Source organism: Helobdella robusta (genome assembly GCF_000326865.2).
Source record: "Helobdella robusta unplaced genomic scaffold HELROscaffold_4, whole genome shotgun sequence".
Classification (NCBI taxonomy): domain Eukaryota; kingdom Metazoa; phylum Annelida; class Clitellata; order Rhynchobdellida; family Glossiphoniidae; genus Helobdella; species Helobdella robusta.
Genome location: NW_008704902.1, coordinates 8,764,844 through 8,781,131, shown reverse-complemented (window position 1 = coordinate 8,781,131; position 16,288 = coordinate 8,764,844). Strand labels below are relative to the sequence as shown.

Below are 16,288 nucleotides of genomic sequence, written 5' to 3'. Positions count from 1 at the left end.
TCTTTTGTAGTGTAAAACAGATTACTAGTTATTGGCTGAAGAGTTCAGTTTTGGCATTCATCTCTGAGAATAGTGGAAAGAAGTATATTTAAAATAATATAACATAATCTGCAGATTCAAAAAGCTTCAAAGCATGTAAGGTATTATAATATCCAGCATATTTCATAATACTGTACTTGTTTTGAAACCTTTTGAATTTGCAGTTTATGTGTGGGCTATTTTAAATTTGCTTCTTTCCACTATTTTTAAAGATGAATGCAATTAAATTTAAAAAATCAAATGCATATCAATTTAAAAAATACACAGTTGGCTCCTTAAGAACTGTCATATCAAAATACTTTTCAAATTGATTTCTGAAGTCAATCAATTTTCGTTTAGTGTCCAGAGACCCAGTTCCCTGAGGTAAGACTTTAAGAAGCATTATAGCACTTATAGATTATCTAAAATAAATGGTTTTTCATTTTCACTTCTAATTCCTACATACAATTTGATTCATGTCATCTTAAAATTTGGTTTAAAAGAGTTATTGTTGATTTATAAAGTTTATGAATTAATAATTTATAAATATTTTCAAATTATTCATTGAAATGAAGCAAAGCATTTGAAGTGATTGATTTCAGTAATAGAATGTCATCAACATCGTTAGTGTCATTGTACCCAGTTGATGGTGGAGATCCCATCTGCATACCTTCTGATAAAACAGTCATAGGTCGGGGTTCACTATTTAAGGTTAACTTTGTGTTTTTATATTAATTTCTATCGCTTATTATGATTACCTAAAATCTACCACACGACAATAACTTTTGCATGTTTAATTTACTGTATTTTGTGACGTCTGCCATGTGACGCTTTGCAGATAACAGATAAAAGAGTTTCCAGGAATCATGCAACTTTAGAAATAGTTGATGGAAAACTTATAATTGTTCCAGTTAGTTATCTGAATAACTCCTGGATTTTAGAGATATTTTTATCTATTGTAAAGCATTTCACCATAACCGAATTATTACAATTTTTTTTGAATTTAACATTTATTGTATTAGCTCCATTTTTTAATAATTAACTCTTATGCTAAATTTTTTTTAATTTGGAATAGATCCATACCAACCCATGTTTCTACAAGGCCGTTGGTGGTAGCACATCTGTTGTTCTGCCAAAAGATAAGCCTCAACCTTTAGAACATGGTGATGTTATCTCACTTCTTCCAGACAAACTCTTCTTCAAGATTCATTACAAAAATGAAGGGTTGTTAGTTTTTTCAATTTAATTTTATTAAGTCAACAATGTTTTTAATATGAAGAATTGACAGCTGTTTAAACACTGAATGTCAGCTAAAACTTAACTTGAAGAACAAATTCGCCACATATTTTTATCTTTGGTTGGATTTTACATGATTGTTTAAATCTTTCTATTGTTGCACTTGTTTTTGGTGTTTGTGCTTTTTACCATGCATTCAACTGTTTCATAAGTGTATCCTCTTTTTTTTAATATAGTTTATAAATCTTCAGATGTTATTTCCAATGCTACCCAATAGTGAAATTATTTCTAATCATTTAATTGCCCTATTTTAATCCGGCTGTGGAATTTCAGCATTTTGATCTCTTCTTTTACTTATTTTTAAACATCTTTGACCATATAATACTTGTTATAAGGTCCTAAACTGGAATAGTTTGATATTAATTGTTTAGTTTAAGAATGTTGTTTGGAGAGAGAAGTTTTGTCTCTTTACTTGTTGTGTGTAACTAACTCTGCCCTCTAATCTGAATTCTGTAAAGTCTTCAATCGTTTTTCTTTATTTAAAACTATCTCTTTTGGGTTGCGGTGGTTAACATTATTTAAATTCCTTACTGTGTTATCTATGTCCTTCCTAGTACTGTTTAGTAGGGTTGTTCATAGAAATTTTTTTTTAGATGACGTGGAAGCGATAGAATGTTACTCCAGCATCTGTAAACACACTTGGTATAACAAATAATTTAAAAATGGGCTATACCTGTCGCCCTGAGTCCGAAAATGCGCACTTTAATCTAAACCTTTTTCCGTATGATTGCTATATAAAGGTTGATTATAATTGCTGGTACTTTACAAGGCAAGTGTTAAATCAATTTATTTATCAAATACAACTTGTTTTTACTATATTTTAAAATTACATTTCCTTTTTATTAATCAAATAAAAAAATCGTCAAAAATCTTAAATTACAGCACTTATATAGTTTGATAACGAGTCCTGTTTAATATCTAATCCATATTCATGTAAAATATTTAAAATTGAAAAAAAATATACAAAAGTACACATTATTTCAATACCTATAATAAAACTGTAGAACTGCTAGAACAAAAGTACACATAGAACAAAACTGTAGAACTGCTTTTCTCATCTCACTACAAACAGCTCTGGCGACGACTGAAACTATTTTTACTTGTTTCGGTCAACGTTTTGAGTATGAAAGGAAAATATCTTGTAAGGAATTTTATTGTTTTTTTTTTCAATTTCATCATCCGAGGTGTGTTTTATCATTGGTGGTAGAATCTGATCAAGTTCCTGAAAATTTAGGAGATTAGAATAGTCGTCAGCATTAAAATTTAAAAAATGAATTTCGAATATTTTTTATCTATTATCTGAACTCAATTTAATGTACAGTTTTGCTTATTTTATTCTGGCGGCAACTTTTCTAATGCATGGTCTTTCATCAAGCAACATGGCAGAATATTTCCTGGGTGTCCGAGTTCTCAGAATACAACTCAATCATATTAGTGAGAAAACAAGCAAGTGAAATTATACAAGACAAATGTCTTGCTCCTGTTTAGCACTGAGGCTGCAATTTTATTAAAAATCAAAAAAGAGCATTAACAAAAAAGAAATAATCTGTCAGTACTATAAAGTTTGCTGATGGTGAGTCACTTGACACATACAAATGTAGGATTCTGTTTGCAGTCATCAATCATCGGGAATGTTCCAAGAGACCAGGTTCTCTTCTAACTAAATTTTTTTCTATTTCTTCTGCTTCAATCGCTTTAATTGAATAAAGATATTCTTGATCCTTGCTTATATCAATATCACCATGATTTTAAAACTGGTAAGTAATTTCCTCCAGCTCTAAATTTTACAGTGGGCAAATTATGAAAGTTTGATAATGTTTCCAGAGAATGTCTTTGGACCAAATGTTATGCAAAAGTAGATGTTTCAGAGGAAGCTCATTAAAATGGTACATACGTATTAACCATTATACGGAACACCCAAAATCTAGCTCAATTAATTAAATAACCCATTTTTGTAAGCCAGTGTTAATACATTGCACAAAGATATTTCATTTTCGTTGAAAAAATCCATTATGGCATTTTTTATAGCCTCTTATGATTCATTTAATGGAGCAACATAGCCAAGGATCTTACCATTCATTGGGCTCTTTTTTTCTTTCAAAAAGTCTAAAAAATGGCATACTTTTTAAATTTAATTTTTGCAAATATAGCATATATACAAATTAAGAAACAATGTTTTTATCAAAAAGTACTCAATTTTTTTGTGTATGGTAAATTTTGAAGCATTCAACAGCACCCATTGAATTGTTATAATCTCTGACTACTTTGGGAATTTTCTTTACTTTTTTTTTCTTCATTTTCCAGTATTTCTGGATTATAGATGCTAGAAAATACTTAAACATCCTTTTTATCTTTTCATTTCATGTCACGAACCTTTCCTTTCTGGTAAGCAAAAACTTAACCTTTTTTAGCTTCTTTTTCTGTAAATCTGTTGAAGCTAGTCTCAATGTATCATATGTGTCTGCTTTGTATTTCAACAAAATATCACTTGGTTCTGAGGATGTATAAAAATTGTCTGTAATGAGACAATAACCCATATTCAGCAAGGGTTTCATCAGAGTCATTACTATTCTTGTACCCATAGTACCCTCCGTATATTGATCACAATGTATTGTGCCTTAACCATTATAAATTATAAATGAACAAATGTATCCTGATTTAGATTCACTTAACATGTATGATTTTATTTTTAACCTGGCTCTATTTAGGGGGATAAATTGAATCCATCCCAAACGAACTTTGTAAACTATTTGTGATATCTCTTTCAGGTGTTTGAGTAAAAGAAAATTTGCTGTTGAGATTATCAACAGTTTGCCATATTTTATATAGTTTTGGAATTGGGTGAACCCTAGCATCAAAACTAGTATTGTCAGCAAAATGCATATTACGTTTGCGCTGAACAAAATGTTTATAGGACATAACTTTACCGAAAAACGGCGTTTCTATACTGTCCCTCTTGGACCAATACCACTCGTATATGGGCTTACTAATAATTTCCTGAGGAAACATCGTCACTTGGGATAATCAGTTAAGTGGTTAATAAAGTTACATGCCAGTTAACAAGCCATTGCTATTTCAATTTGTCAGTGGTTTAAGCATTATTTATTTTTTTCATGACTCTGAAATCTATCTATTACTAGTCTCTAAATTATCTAGCAGCACCTTCCATTACAACCCTTAATTCCCTTTTTTAACTCCCAAGTTGTATGTTTCGCCTCTTGACTTTTTTCCATTGAACATGATCGACTACTTTTTTTTATCTAGTTGCAAAATTAAATAAGTTGATTCAATTAATTAATGAATTTTTGTTTGTTTTTGAACAGAAATGCAGTTGAAATCATCACTGAAGGTTAAGTTTTAATTATTTTTATAAATTTTCTTATTTTTAGAATTGTTTTAATAGCTAGAATCTTTATATGTCCTGGTTATGACATTAAACTGACCCTCACTGCCTTGTGAGTGATGTTGGATCATCAAAGGCTAGGCCCACCGCTTATAACTGTGGTTGCGTAAGGAAGGGCGTCCTGCGTAAAAATTAGCCAAATAAATTACTTATGATGACAGAAGTGACAATGGTTTCATCATAGGTAGCCAAACGGCAACCCCCGATCTCGGGGAAAATGTCGTCTAAACGTGTGTTGTTGTTGTAGAATCTTTATGTACTGTAAATTAATTTTTTCCTGCTTTACTGAAAAGGGATTCTTTTCATTGCTATTTCAGAAACTATTTTTGAGCCCAACTCATCGTGGTTTTTATTAGGTTTTTTGTGGTCTATAGCAACAGACCATCAACTGTGTGATTGGGAAAATTTTTTATTTTATTGCAAATTTAATTAAGTTAATTTGTTAGCTCGGTTGCTCATTGTTTGAAATATTTTATGAATTGTCATTAGATGCTTTGTCAAAGGAAGAAAATGCAGGTCAGACAAGAAATTCATCAGATGGTAATGAGGACCAGGCTGCCACAAATGTGAGATTTTCATGGTTTTTGTTTTCATACATATCGTGTAGTATATGCCAAATCAAGATGAATCAAGTCATGGTTGAATTAATGACCTGTCGTGGTTGTCAAGTTTTTTCTCTTTTTATATACTTGTCTTCAGTGGTGTAGCTAAAAATTTGCTGTGGGGGCCTTTAAAACTTTTGAAAATTTTTTTTAGTTTTCAACTACGAATTTTGCTATTGAAACCCAGTGATTTTATGGAAAATTTATCTTAATTTTATTGTTGTGAAATGGGCTTAAATTGTTTTCAGCCCAAATTTAAGTTTTTAGGTTGGTGTGTTTTGGGATGAATGCCTAACTATTCTATTCGATGAGTGTTAAATAAAATTTGTTTAATTAGTCAAGATTAATTTGTCTTCATGAGCTTGTCACTCTAGTAGCAATTTATAAAGAAGCATGAAATATAAATGTGGGTTTCTTTTACTAAAATACTCCGATGAATAAATTTCAAATATTTAGAATAAATGCCATGAGTGAAATTTTATGATAACAATGCAAGAGTCAATCAACAGATTTAATTAAGTTAATAATTTAATTAATTTGAAAACTTAAACAATAAATGTAAATAATAAATTTAAACAATAAGTTTTAGATAAATGAATTGTATTTAAAATTTTTAAAGAGTGTTATTTTATGTGTTTCATGCAGAAAATTCGCTATTTTTACTGTTTTCACCCGTTTTATGCATTGAGAATGAACTTTTTTATTAATTATTATTATTCTTTAAAAATCAGGATCTGACAGATGCTGAAACTGTTACGGCATGCAAAGCAGTAGTACAAAATCAAACAAATAAGTAAATAAATAAAAAAAAAAAACGGAGAAAGAAAAATGTTTTAACATGAAAAATAAAATAGAATAAAATAAATAATAATAATAAAATAAATAAAAGAAAAATAAAAGAAAGTGGAAGTAGTGGCATAAATACGCAAATTAATAGACTAGATGATGACTTAGTGAGTTGATTGATAAATAAAAAGTAGTTGTGTGAATGAAAAAGTTTTATTGAGTGTTAATATGTTTGAGGTGTCTTGTGATGAAAGTCTTTTCCTGATATGTAGATTGGGTGGCGACTTGATAGTTATGTTTGCGCTGACGAAAGTTGTGTGTTGTAATTTTAATTGGTGGGAGTAGGGGATGGATGACGTAACTGGATCAAATAATGTAAAATGTAGTCTTTCAGTTAAGATGTGTAAGATGTTATTCCATATATATGATGAATTAAGGATTTTATTATAATCATTTGGATTGGGATCAAGCCAGTTAATTATTTATTTATTTCAAATAATTTTTTATTTAAACAATTTTTTTATATAGCTTATACTATACAGTTCTTTATACACGTTTGAAGTTTTAGTGATAATTAAAATTTATATGCATTAAGGAAAATTATATGAAACACCGTTGAATTAATAAAATTTGCTTTGTTGGTTAGTTTACTAATATAAAATATCATGCAGTCAGTAAAGGAGAATAATATATCAAATGCTGAAGCCGTTACCGCTACTGTTGGCACTACTACTGCAGTTACTGCCACTACTACTACAACTAACAGTGCCACCACCGCTATTTCAACTCCTATCACTACTGTTAGCGACCAGAAAAGACATTTGCCAGATTGGATGGTAGGAGCTGCTAGCAGACAAAAGTCATCTCACAAACTGAATGATATTTCTAAGGAAAATGTTGAAATCTCTTCAAAATCTAAAGGTTTGTATCATGAATATTTAATCATCATGCTTTCCGACTATTTTAATTCATATGTAATTCAAGTAATTTACAACAAAATTTCCTATTCAATGGGCACATTCATGATTAATAGAAGCAACTTATAAAGTCTTACTGAATGGGTTTCAATTTCATAATAAATTAAATACTGCATTGCCATCGTTGAATCATCACTTGAAATGACTTTATTCTGTTGATAGTTTAATTATGTGGTTAGTTTGAATTAATGGTGTGTCACAAATGATCAAATTATTATCAACATCTTCTTTGACTATCACCCAAGGAGAAAATATACTTGGAAGAGTCCCGGAGACAAGGTAAGAAATATGATTGATTACATTACAATAAATAGACTATTTCGAAATGCTGTTTTACAATGCAAAAGTTGCCCTGGATCTGATTGTGACAGTGATCATAATCCAGTTGTTTGTAAAATCAAGTTAAAGAAAATCAAGAGAGAAGTGGTCCCAAAATGTTTGAATTTTGTCAGTCTTTCACAAAATGATGAGATGAAGGTCAAGTATTTTCAATTATTGACGGAAGACTTAAATCTAAATATGAAATATTTAAAGATGCCCTCATAGAATCAGCAAGGGAAGTTATACCTGTGAAGGAGCAGAGAAAAGGTCAGAAATGGATAACAGATGACATCATATCTCTGATGGATGAACAAAGGAAAATAAAAGGTTGCAATCTTGATAGTTAAAATAAGCTGAACAAAACAATCAAAAAATGTGCTTAGAGGCAAAGGAGAAATGGTTAAATGACAAGTGCGAAATCATTGAAAAGATCAAAAACAGTAATACATGTGCGATGTATAAAAACATCAAAGAAATCACTGGAAAAAGAGCTTGTACCGTTTCTAGATGCATAAAAGCCATATCCGGTTAAGTAATCTTAGAGAAAAAAAAAGTACTTGAAAGATGGACTGAATACATTAACGATCTTTTTGAGCGCCGATTAAAATGTAAAATTTATCAAAAAAAAAAGTAATGTTAGGTTGAAAACAAATAAGCCTTTAACAGTCTTCTGAATGTCAACAGATTTAAACTAGGGTCCCGTAAATGGCTTGGGAGATTGTTCCATATCCTAAAAGCTAAAACAGCAAAACTTATAAAGTTTTAAACTGAACATGATTTTTCATAGGCAACCAATGTAGTTGTTTTAAAATTGGCGAGATGTGGTCATATTTGAAGGCGCCAGACACAACTCTAGCTGCACGATTCTGAACTGACTGTAACATCATAATTGACTTTTCAGGTAAGCCGTTGAACACACTGTTGCAATAGTCCAAACGCAAATGGATGAATGCATGCATCATCATCTAAAGAGTTTTTTTTGCCTATAGATTTTTTTAACAAATTCAACTTGTGCAGTTGGAAAGTACAGACTCTCATCAATGATTTTATGTGATAATCAATTTTTAACTTAGAATCAATGTTAACACCCACACTTGAGGCATTTGAACAGAATTCCACTTTAAAATTATCTATATTTAGTGAGGAGATATTTATTCTTGAGAGCTGTTGTCAGGTTCCTACCGGCAATAGCTTTGTTTTACTCTGATTAAGTTTTAATCTGTTATTAATCATCCATTTATTGACCTCCCAGACAACGTGTTAATTTGTTACCCGACTTATCAAACTCCTCCGGCGGGCAGCTAACAATTATTTGTATATCATCAGCGAAGGCATGCTCTTGTGAATCCAAAAGACTTGATGACATCCAGGATTTCTTGTGTGTAGGAACAGCAGTGACCCCAAAACCGGCCCTTGAGGAACACCAAACTTTATATTCTTAATTTTAAACCAGGTTTTATTATACAAAATCTGCTCAGTTTGATTTGAAAAGTATGATCTGAACCCCTTTACACTAAAACTTTAACATAACTGCCACAGTAGAATATCATGATCTTTGCAATCGAAAGCTGCACTTGTATTTAGGAATGCAATCAGATACGTGTTGGTTATCCATTGTTGCACACAATGTTAAGAAAACATGTAGCAAGACCGTTTCTGTTGAATGATATTTCAACTGATTAATATGTAACTAATTATTTTTAGACAAATGGTTTACAGCTTCTTAGCGACAATTCTTTCCATTACCTTAGATATGAAACGATGATTTGAAATCTGCCTTTAATTAGCAATATCACTGACATCATGATCTATCCCCTTAAGAAGTGGTATTACCATTGTATGTTTGCAAGGTGCAGGAACAGTGCCAATAGTCAAACACGTGTTGATGAGACTTGCTAAAAATTTGGAAAATAAACTAATATGTTTTTGAAGAAATACGTGGGCAGACAATCAAGTAAACATGTTTTTGTTGGACAATTTAAAATTATCTTTATAATTTTTTCTTCACTATATTTCGGGAAAACTAGAAACTCGTTGCTTATTTCAATCCTCTTCTCAAGAAAAGATGATTTGTTACTAGCCGTTGCATCTCGAACTCGTTCAATTTTGTCTTCAAAAAATTTTAGAAAACCAACACTAGTGTGCACCGTTTCAGTCTTATCAATATTGTCAACAGAATCTTTGCACAGTAGTTTATTTAGTGCATTCCGTAATTGTTTTGGCCTGTTTCTATTCTCATCAACTAAATTTGGCCACAAATAGTTCTTTTTTAGCCAAAACCACAATTTCTTTGATTTCAGTGCACTAATCTATTTATCTTTTCATCACTTGACATCGATTTTCTATAACTTCTTTCAAGCTTTCTACAAAGCCCTTTATGCTGCCGACATTCATTATCATACTATGGCACTACAGAATCACGACGACATTCTACTCTGTGTGGCGGTGTAACTATATCTAAAATCCTTTTTATTTCATTTACAAACAGATCAAACCTGAACATGCTTTACCAATCGGCGAACAGATAACCAATGAAATAAATGTTTCTTCATCAGTATGTTTGCACCATCTGATCGTTCGGTAGTATTTACTGATGCGTTTTCTTCTAAAAGACAAACAAGCTTTAACCAACCCTTGGTCAGAATGTATTCCACTTGGATAAACCATTACATCCAAATTATACAAACTGTTACTAGAAACAATCTAATCCAGTGTTCCTCCTATGCTACGAGTAGGCTGGTCAACTCAATTTTTCAAAAGAAAATCATCAAACAATTCCAGAAATGATCTGGCATGCGGACATTCTAGTCTATCGACACGAACATTGAAATCACCAATCAAAACAAGGTCTGAAACCAACAGCAACATATTATCCAGAATACATCTAAGTTCCCTAAAGAAAGCAGTTGTGATGGGCATCGATCTAGGTCTATATATGGCCAACAGACCAAATTCATGCTTACTATGTCATTTTTATTGCGTTTGCCTCAAGGTAGTTAATGACGGTATGTCAAATCGTCTGTGTCTGAACCTCTTTCTAAAATAAATTATCAATCCATTATGATTTGGATCGTATTTTCTGATATAATCAACACAGCCGTACCTGTCAGGCATTGCCGATTTTACAGAAACATCATTTTGATTCTCATGCCATGTTCCAGTTAGCAATAACACATCTAGTTCATCAACCAAGAGTTCATACACATCACTTAATTTAGATGCTATTGATCCGATATTTAACAGTCCAAAGCATATGTTACCATCATTGAAATCATCATCAAAGCTCGGCATACTACCAACAAAACCGTTTGATGAACCTTCATTTTTACAAAAACCATCTAATTTTCTGTCCTCTTCATGAACCTTACTATCTTCCAATTTCCAACCGCTTCCCTCACTCTGTATAAAAAACCTTGTGACATGTCGTCTCTTTCGCTTTAGCATCCATCACCAAATTCTTCAGTTCACTCCTTCGCTCACGCGTCAAATCATTACATAGTCTGATGTTTTTTTAGGTTATCTTTTAACGACCTAATTTTAGAGGCATGCTTTAAAAGATCCTCTTCCGTATTCAGACTATCCAACTTTATCAAGACCGGACGAATAACCGATTCATTCTTTCTACCTAATCTAGAGACTGACCTGACATGACCTTTGAAATGTGCTTGAATATCTTTATTGCAAGTTCACAGTCGTTTTGATCTTCTTTCTCTGACAAGTTGAAAATCACTAGATTCTTTTCTCTCTCTTTTAACCCACTGGCCTCATTCAATGTCTTTTGAACGTCTTAGACCTGATTGTTTATATTTTCAACAATGCTTGCCCATGAAGCTTATTGTGTTACCCTGCTTTCAAAAAGAGGATGTACGAGGACAGGCCGGATGATTCGCACCCGTCAACTTCTTTTCATTTGTGCGTAGATGGCAATTATTTGGATGTGAAGTATGCCAAGGTCCAAGATTGGACGTTCAACAAGACTGATTAACCCGTGTGATCGACAAGCAGCAACCAAGTCAAGAATGGAAACAGAAACATCACTTGATTGATTCATTTTGTTGATAGATGTATAAATATTCAGATAATTTTGGGTTTAGAATATCGTAAATACAATTATTTATAAAGATCACTGCGTTTTTGGCATTGTAGTTTAGTTTCTCAAATTTTATAACGAGACTTTTATCATCTTGATGAAGTTTATTAAGGTTAAATAAAAAACTTTTATTATTATTTTTTTAATTTAATATAATTTTAATAAAACGCAGCGATCTTTATAAATAATTGTATATATATATATATATATATATATATATATATATATATATATATATATGCTTTTGCCACCTTGACAACTGTCGTTTACAAATTTTAAATTTTTTGTTAGATTTTCATGCTTCTTTTTTGAATCTATTTCTATATATTTTTAATAATATTAAAACTAAAAATACTGATCACTAAATTAATAAATAATGCACAGACGATGATGGTTTAACGTCAAAAAATTTAATAAATAATTAAATAATTTTAATAAAATGTTTGTTAATAAAAATAAAGTTTCGATTTTAAACTGACTCAATTTTGTTGATAAAAATTTACTAAGACAAATTGAAAAATTCGAATATAAGTTGATAAATTGATAAACACTAATAAATCGGTTTTTATTACATATTGTCAAGACTTCGGTCTTATATCAGCATATATATCATCATCGTTTCAACGTCTGTGCTTCCGCGCTTGCACGGGTTGTACGGTTTCCAAGGATGCAACTTCTCCGTACATCGCGGTCTTATGCATCTTCCCATCTCAACTTTATCTTTCTCATGTCATCTGCCACACACTTCTTCCAAGTTTATCCTCCTCTTCCGCTACCCTTCTCTCCGTCTACTATCACATGTCTACATGCTGACACCCAGTCATCCGTTTCTCTCCGTTCCGCATGTCCAAAACATCTCAATCTACCTTGCCTCGCCCTATCACACACATGTGCTATATTTAACCTTTGTCGGATCTCTTCACTCGTTTTTCTGTCCCTCAGTGTTACGCCACACATCCACCTAATCATCATTTTTTTCTGCCCTTCCCATACGCTGCATTCCTCCCACTTTCATGGCTTATGTCTCACTGCCATACATCGTCACACGTTAAACATACGTGCTGTATATTTTTCCTATTACCTTCGAAGAAGCATCTCTTGCTGTTAAAATCGGAACTAGTTCTCGAAACTTAGCTTTACAATTTAAATTGTTAATGTTACGTTTTAGATGTCTATGCTGAGAGTTTAAATTGTTGAAAAGTAAAAATCTTATACATAGTTATCTAATATAATAATTACTACTGATTACAATACACACTTTTACACTTTTTAGCTGGTCTGAAAAAAGGAAAGCAGGTTGATTACTGTGATGATGATGATGATGATGAGGAGGAGGAGGATGTTGATGAGAACGAAGAGAGCAATGATAGTAACAAGGATGATTATATTGAGGAAAAGGTCAAAAAGCAGAACAACAAGAAGGTTCCAACCACTAGATTGAGAAAACCTCCAACTAGAAGACGAGGAAGTGATGATGACGACGACGATGATGGTGCCAAAAGAAGGAAGAGAATTCCAAGAGCAGCTACACAAAAAATTCCAAAATACAGTAAGCACATTAATTGCGTTAATTTATTTTCTGTATAATTCCGCATTATGTGAGGAATGATGCATTTGATTTTGCAGCTGATGATGATTTTGTAATGAGTGATGAAGATTTTGTCATTGAAGAAGATGACAGTGAACAGTCTGAAGGAGGAGACAGTGATTTTATCATGGATGATGCTGAGTCAGGCAGTGATTGGGATGCCAAGGTCAAGGTTTGTTCAATTATTATTTATGTCATGCAATTCCAAATTACCAGTATTCAAAACTGCTCGTTACCATATTTCTTTCTAAAGAACTTATCACTATCACTATTTATTGTCTGATTGCGTAATTATATTTAAATTTTGCAAAACTAATTAAAAGCGTAGCGGCAACAAAGGAAACAAAAGAAGATCATCATCTGGAAGAGGAGGAGGAAAGAGAAGAAGAGTTGATGAATCAGATGAGGAGGAAGAAGAGGATGAAGATGAATCAGGAGGGGATGATGATGATTACAAACCTCGCTCCACTAAAAAAAGAGGTGGAAGATCGAACAAAAGAAGAAATAGAAAACGAAATAGCGATGAGGACGATGATGACGATGAAGATAATGAAGACGATTATAAGAGCAGGCGTAGGCAAAGTTAGTTTTTCAGAGTTATTATGTACAGTATTTTTGTGGTTTGTCAGACGTTTTTTTAAGTTTTCTTGGCTTTGTTTAAAATTATTTTTAGGTAGCAAAAAGAATAAATCTCGTAACAAAAGAAGTGTAAGCAAAAGAAGAAAAAGGTCTGATGATGACGAGGAAGAGGAAGAGGAGGAAGACGATGTTAACGATTCATGGAAAAATTCTAAAAAAGTCACAAACAAAAGGAAAAGAAGTAAGTCAGAGGAGGAAGATGCGGAAGAATGTGATGATGACAATAATGGGGATGGAAAGAAACAAGAAAGAAAAAAGGCGAAAGTCCCATGTCAATTTGGGGCTGACTGTTTTCGGTTATTATTATTATCATTTTAGAAATTTTAATATTCAGCCGTTTGTTGTTTTCAAATGGATAAACGCAGTGATCTTTATAAATTTAGGAAAAACCCGAAACATTTAGAAGAGTTTAGTCATCCTAAGGCAGCAGTTGAAAATGACGATGATGGTCCTCGCAAGAAACGAGCTGCTGCTCTTAAGCAAAAAGGTTAATCTTGTCAATGTTTTTATCAATTTAAAAGAGTTTTGAATTATTAATGTCAGAATTGACATTTCTTGCAACGCAAATCTTGGTTACAAACAATTTTTTAACCGGTTTATTATGCCGATGATAAATTTTAATTTAGTTATTTAAATAAACTAAACTCACTTATAAGAATCGCAAACAATTCATTTGTTTTCTTATAACGTTTATTTATTGAAATGTTTAATTTAAATTGTCACAGCTCTATGCTGTTGAAAGTTCATTGAGAAATTTTTCAACGCATAATAATTAGCTAGACATGTTTATCAGAAAATCTCACGCCAAATCATATAGTGTATATGATGAACGTAATTAAATATATAATTTTCTATTTGCGAGTCACAAATTGAAGATATAACGATAAAAAAAATGAAAAATTTATGCAAGTATATAATGAGTAACTAATTGTAATTAAAACAAATTTACAAGTATACCAACTTAATATTTACTTTGAAATTCCAAATAATTTGTCTAGTAGGTTTACAAATGTTGTTAGAATACTTTTAAATCTTGACGTTTGCATGGTTACCTAAATGCATATACCTACATCTCAATATAAATAAAGCACATTATTGAAAATTGTTGAGGAAATTGAAAAGTTAATGCAAAATCATACTAAATTATAAAGATAATAAAATAATTATTTATAAAACCGAGAAATAGAAATTGTTTGAACAAATGAAATAAATATCAAACAAGCTAAAATGGTATAAAAAAATTTTGAGTGATTAGAATGCAATGTTGCAGGATCAAATCATTATGAACATAAGTTTGATTACTTTCGAAAGATTAGATATTAACAACTAATCTAAATGAAATATCTAAATAAAACAATTGTTTATGTTGTAGTAATTTGAAAACAGATGAAAATACAAGGACAAATTAAAAAAATAGACAATTTTAACTTGCCAAAATTTTTTTTTGGAACCAAGATTTCGTTAATATGATAACGTGCCCTAGCACTTTTATTGGTTTATAGTATTGTTATTGAAAAGCCTCCTTAAATAAATATCTTATTTATTTATTTGAACAAAGCACGGGCTATTGCCCATTACCGAATTTACAGGAAAAAAATACATAGTATTATACATGCATACCACGATACATTCGTACAATTGCTTCACAAGTATAACCACGAAGATAATGCATTATACCATGGCAGATTGAAAATAATTTCCAAAAACAATAAATTAACACTAACAGTGTCTTGAGTGTCACCATAAATGCAAACTTATAAACCAAGATATAATAAAATACTTTATCCATCTAACCCCATTAATCCCATCCTACACCTGAATAGCATAAAATTAACTACACATTTCCCATGCAATAGAAAAAATAAACAAACATTCATGCATCCATCTAATTTCCTTAACCTCCCCTACCCATATACCAACTCATATACCCACCTACTCATGAATCATTAATTATTATATCAGATAATTATATTAGAACCTAGAAATTTCATTAACTATTTACCAATCAATAAAAAAACCAAACAATCATATGAAAAACAATAATAATAAGAAAGTTATGAAATCAATACAAAATATAATTATCCAAAAAATATATAAATGAAATACGCACATGCATTCAACCTTAAAATGGGTAATGAAATAATCAATCCAAGTCAATCATACATATTCTCAGTCATTACTGATAAAAAATTAAACAAGTACATATTTTTACCTATATTTATGCTCATATTTTTACCATATGATAATTATTACATTAACCTCATAATATGAGTATTATAAATGTTGCATAAGTAATTCTCTCATTAATTCACTCCCATCCATCCATGAAAAATTCTTATTCTCTCATTAATTCACTCCCATCCATCCATGAAAAATTCTTATTCAATCATACTAATATATTAAAAATCTCAAACCATTTCTACTTATCAGCACACACATCCAATTGAACCGTCAGTTTAAAAGTATCACCTATATTGAAATTTAGCATCACCCCAAAACAAATCCAAACGAGATTTAAAAACACTTGTATTTGGAGAGTCAACAACAGATTATGGGAGTCTATTCCAG

General features: G+C 31.3%; 3 protein-coding genes across 3 annotated transcripts; all 3 read left to right on the top strand.

The window, feature by feature from the left end:
- Positions 1-627: 627 nt before the first annotated feature.
- On the top strand, positions 628-1,264 carry HELRODRAFT_67202 (hypothetical protein; the record flags this gene model as incomplete). Its single annotated transcript, XM_009024294.1, has 3 exons — positions 628-729; positions 857-928; positions 1,094-1,264. 3 exons carry the CDS (start codon positions 628-630, stop codon positions 1,262-1,264), a joined length of 345 nt encoding a protein of 114 aa, XP_009022542.1.
- A 5,506-nt stretch (positions 1,265-6,770) lies between these two features.
- HELRODRAFT_163006 (hypothetical protein) lies at positions 6,771-7,935 on the top strand (the record flags this gene model as incomplete). The annotated part of the gene is made up of 4 exons (XM_009025047.1): positions 6,771-7,026; positions 7,328-7,361; positions 7,588-7,730; positions 7,787-7,935. The coding sequence occupies 4 exons, from the start codon at positions 6,771-6,773 to the stop codon at positions 7,933-7,935; spliced, it is 582 nt and encodes a 193-aa protein (XP_009023295.1).
- Positions 7,936-10,463: 2,528 nt separating this feature from the next.
- Positions 10,464-14,212, top strand: HELRODRAFT_163005 (hypothetical protein; the record flags this gene model as incomplete). The annotated part of the gene is made up of 7 exons (XM_009025046.1): positions 10,464-10,563; positions 12,077-12,247; positions 12,767-13,042; positions 13,120-13,253; positions 13,405-13,663; positions 13,755-13,901; positions 14,055-14,212. 7 exons carry the CDS (start codon positions 10,464-10,466, stop codon positions 14,210-14,212), a joined length of 1,245 nt encoding a protein of 414 aa, XP_009023294.1.
- Positions 14,213-16,288: the final 2,076 nt, after the last annotated feature.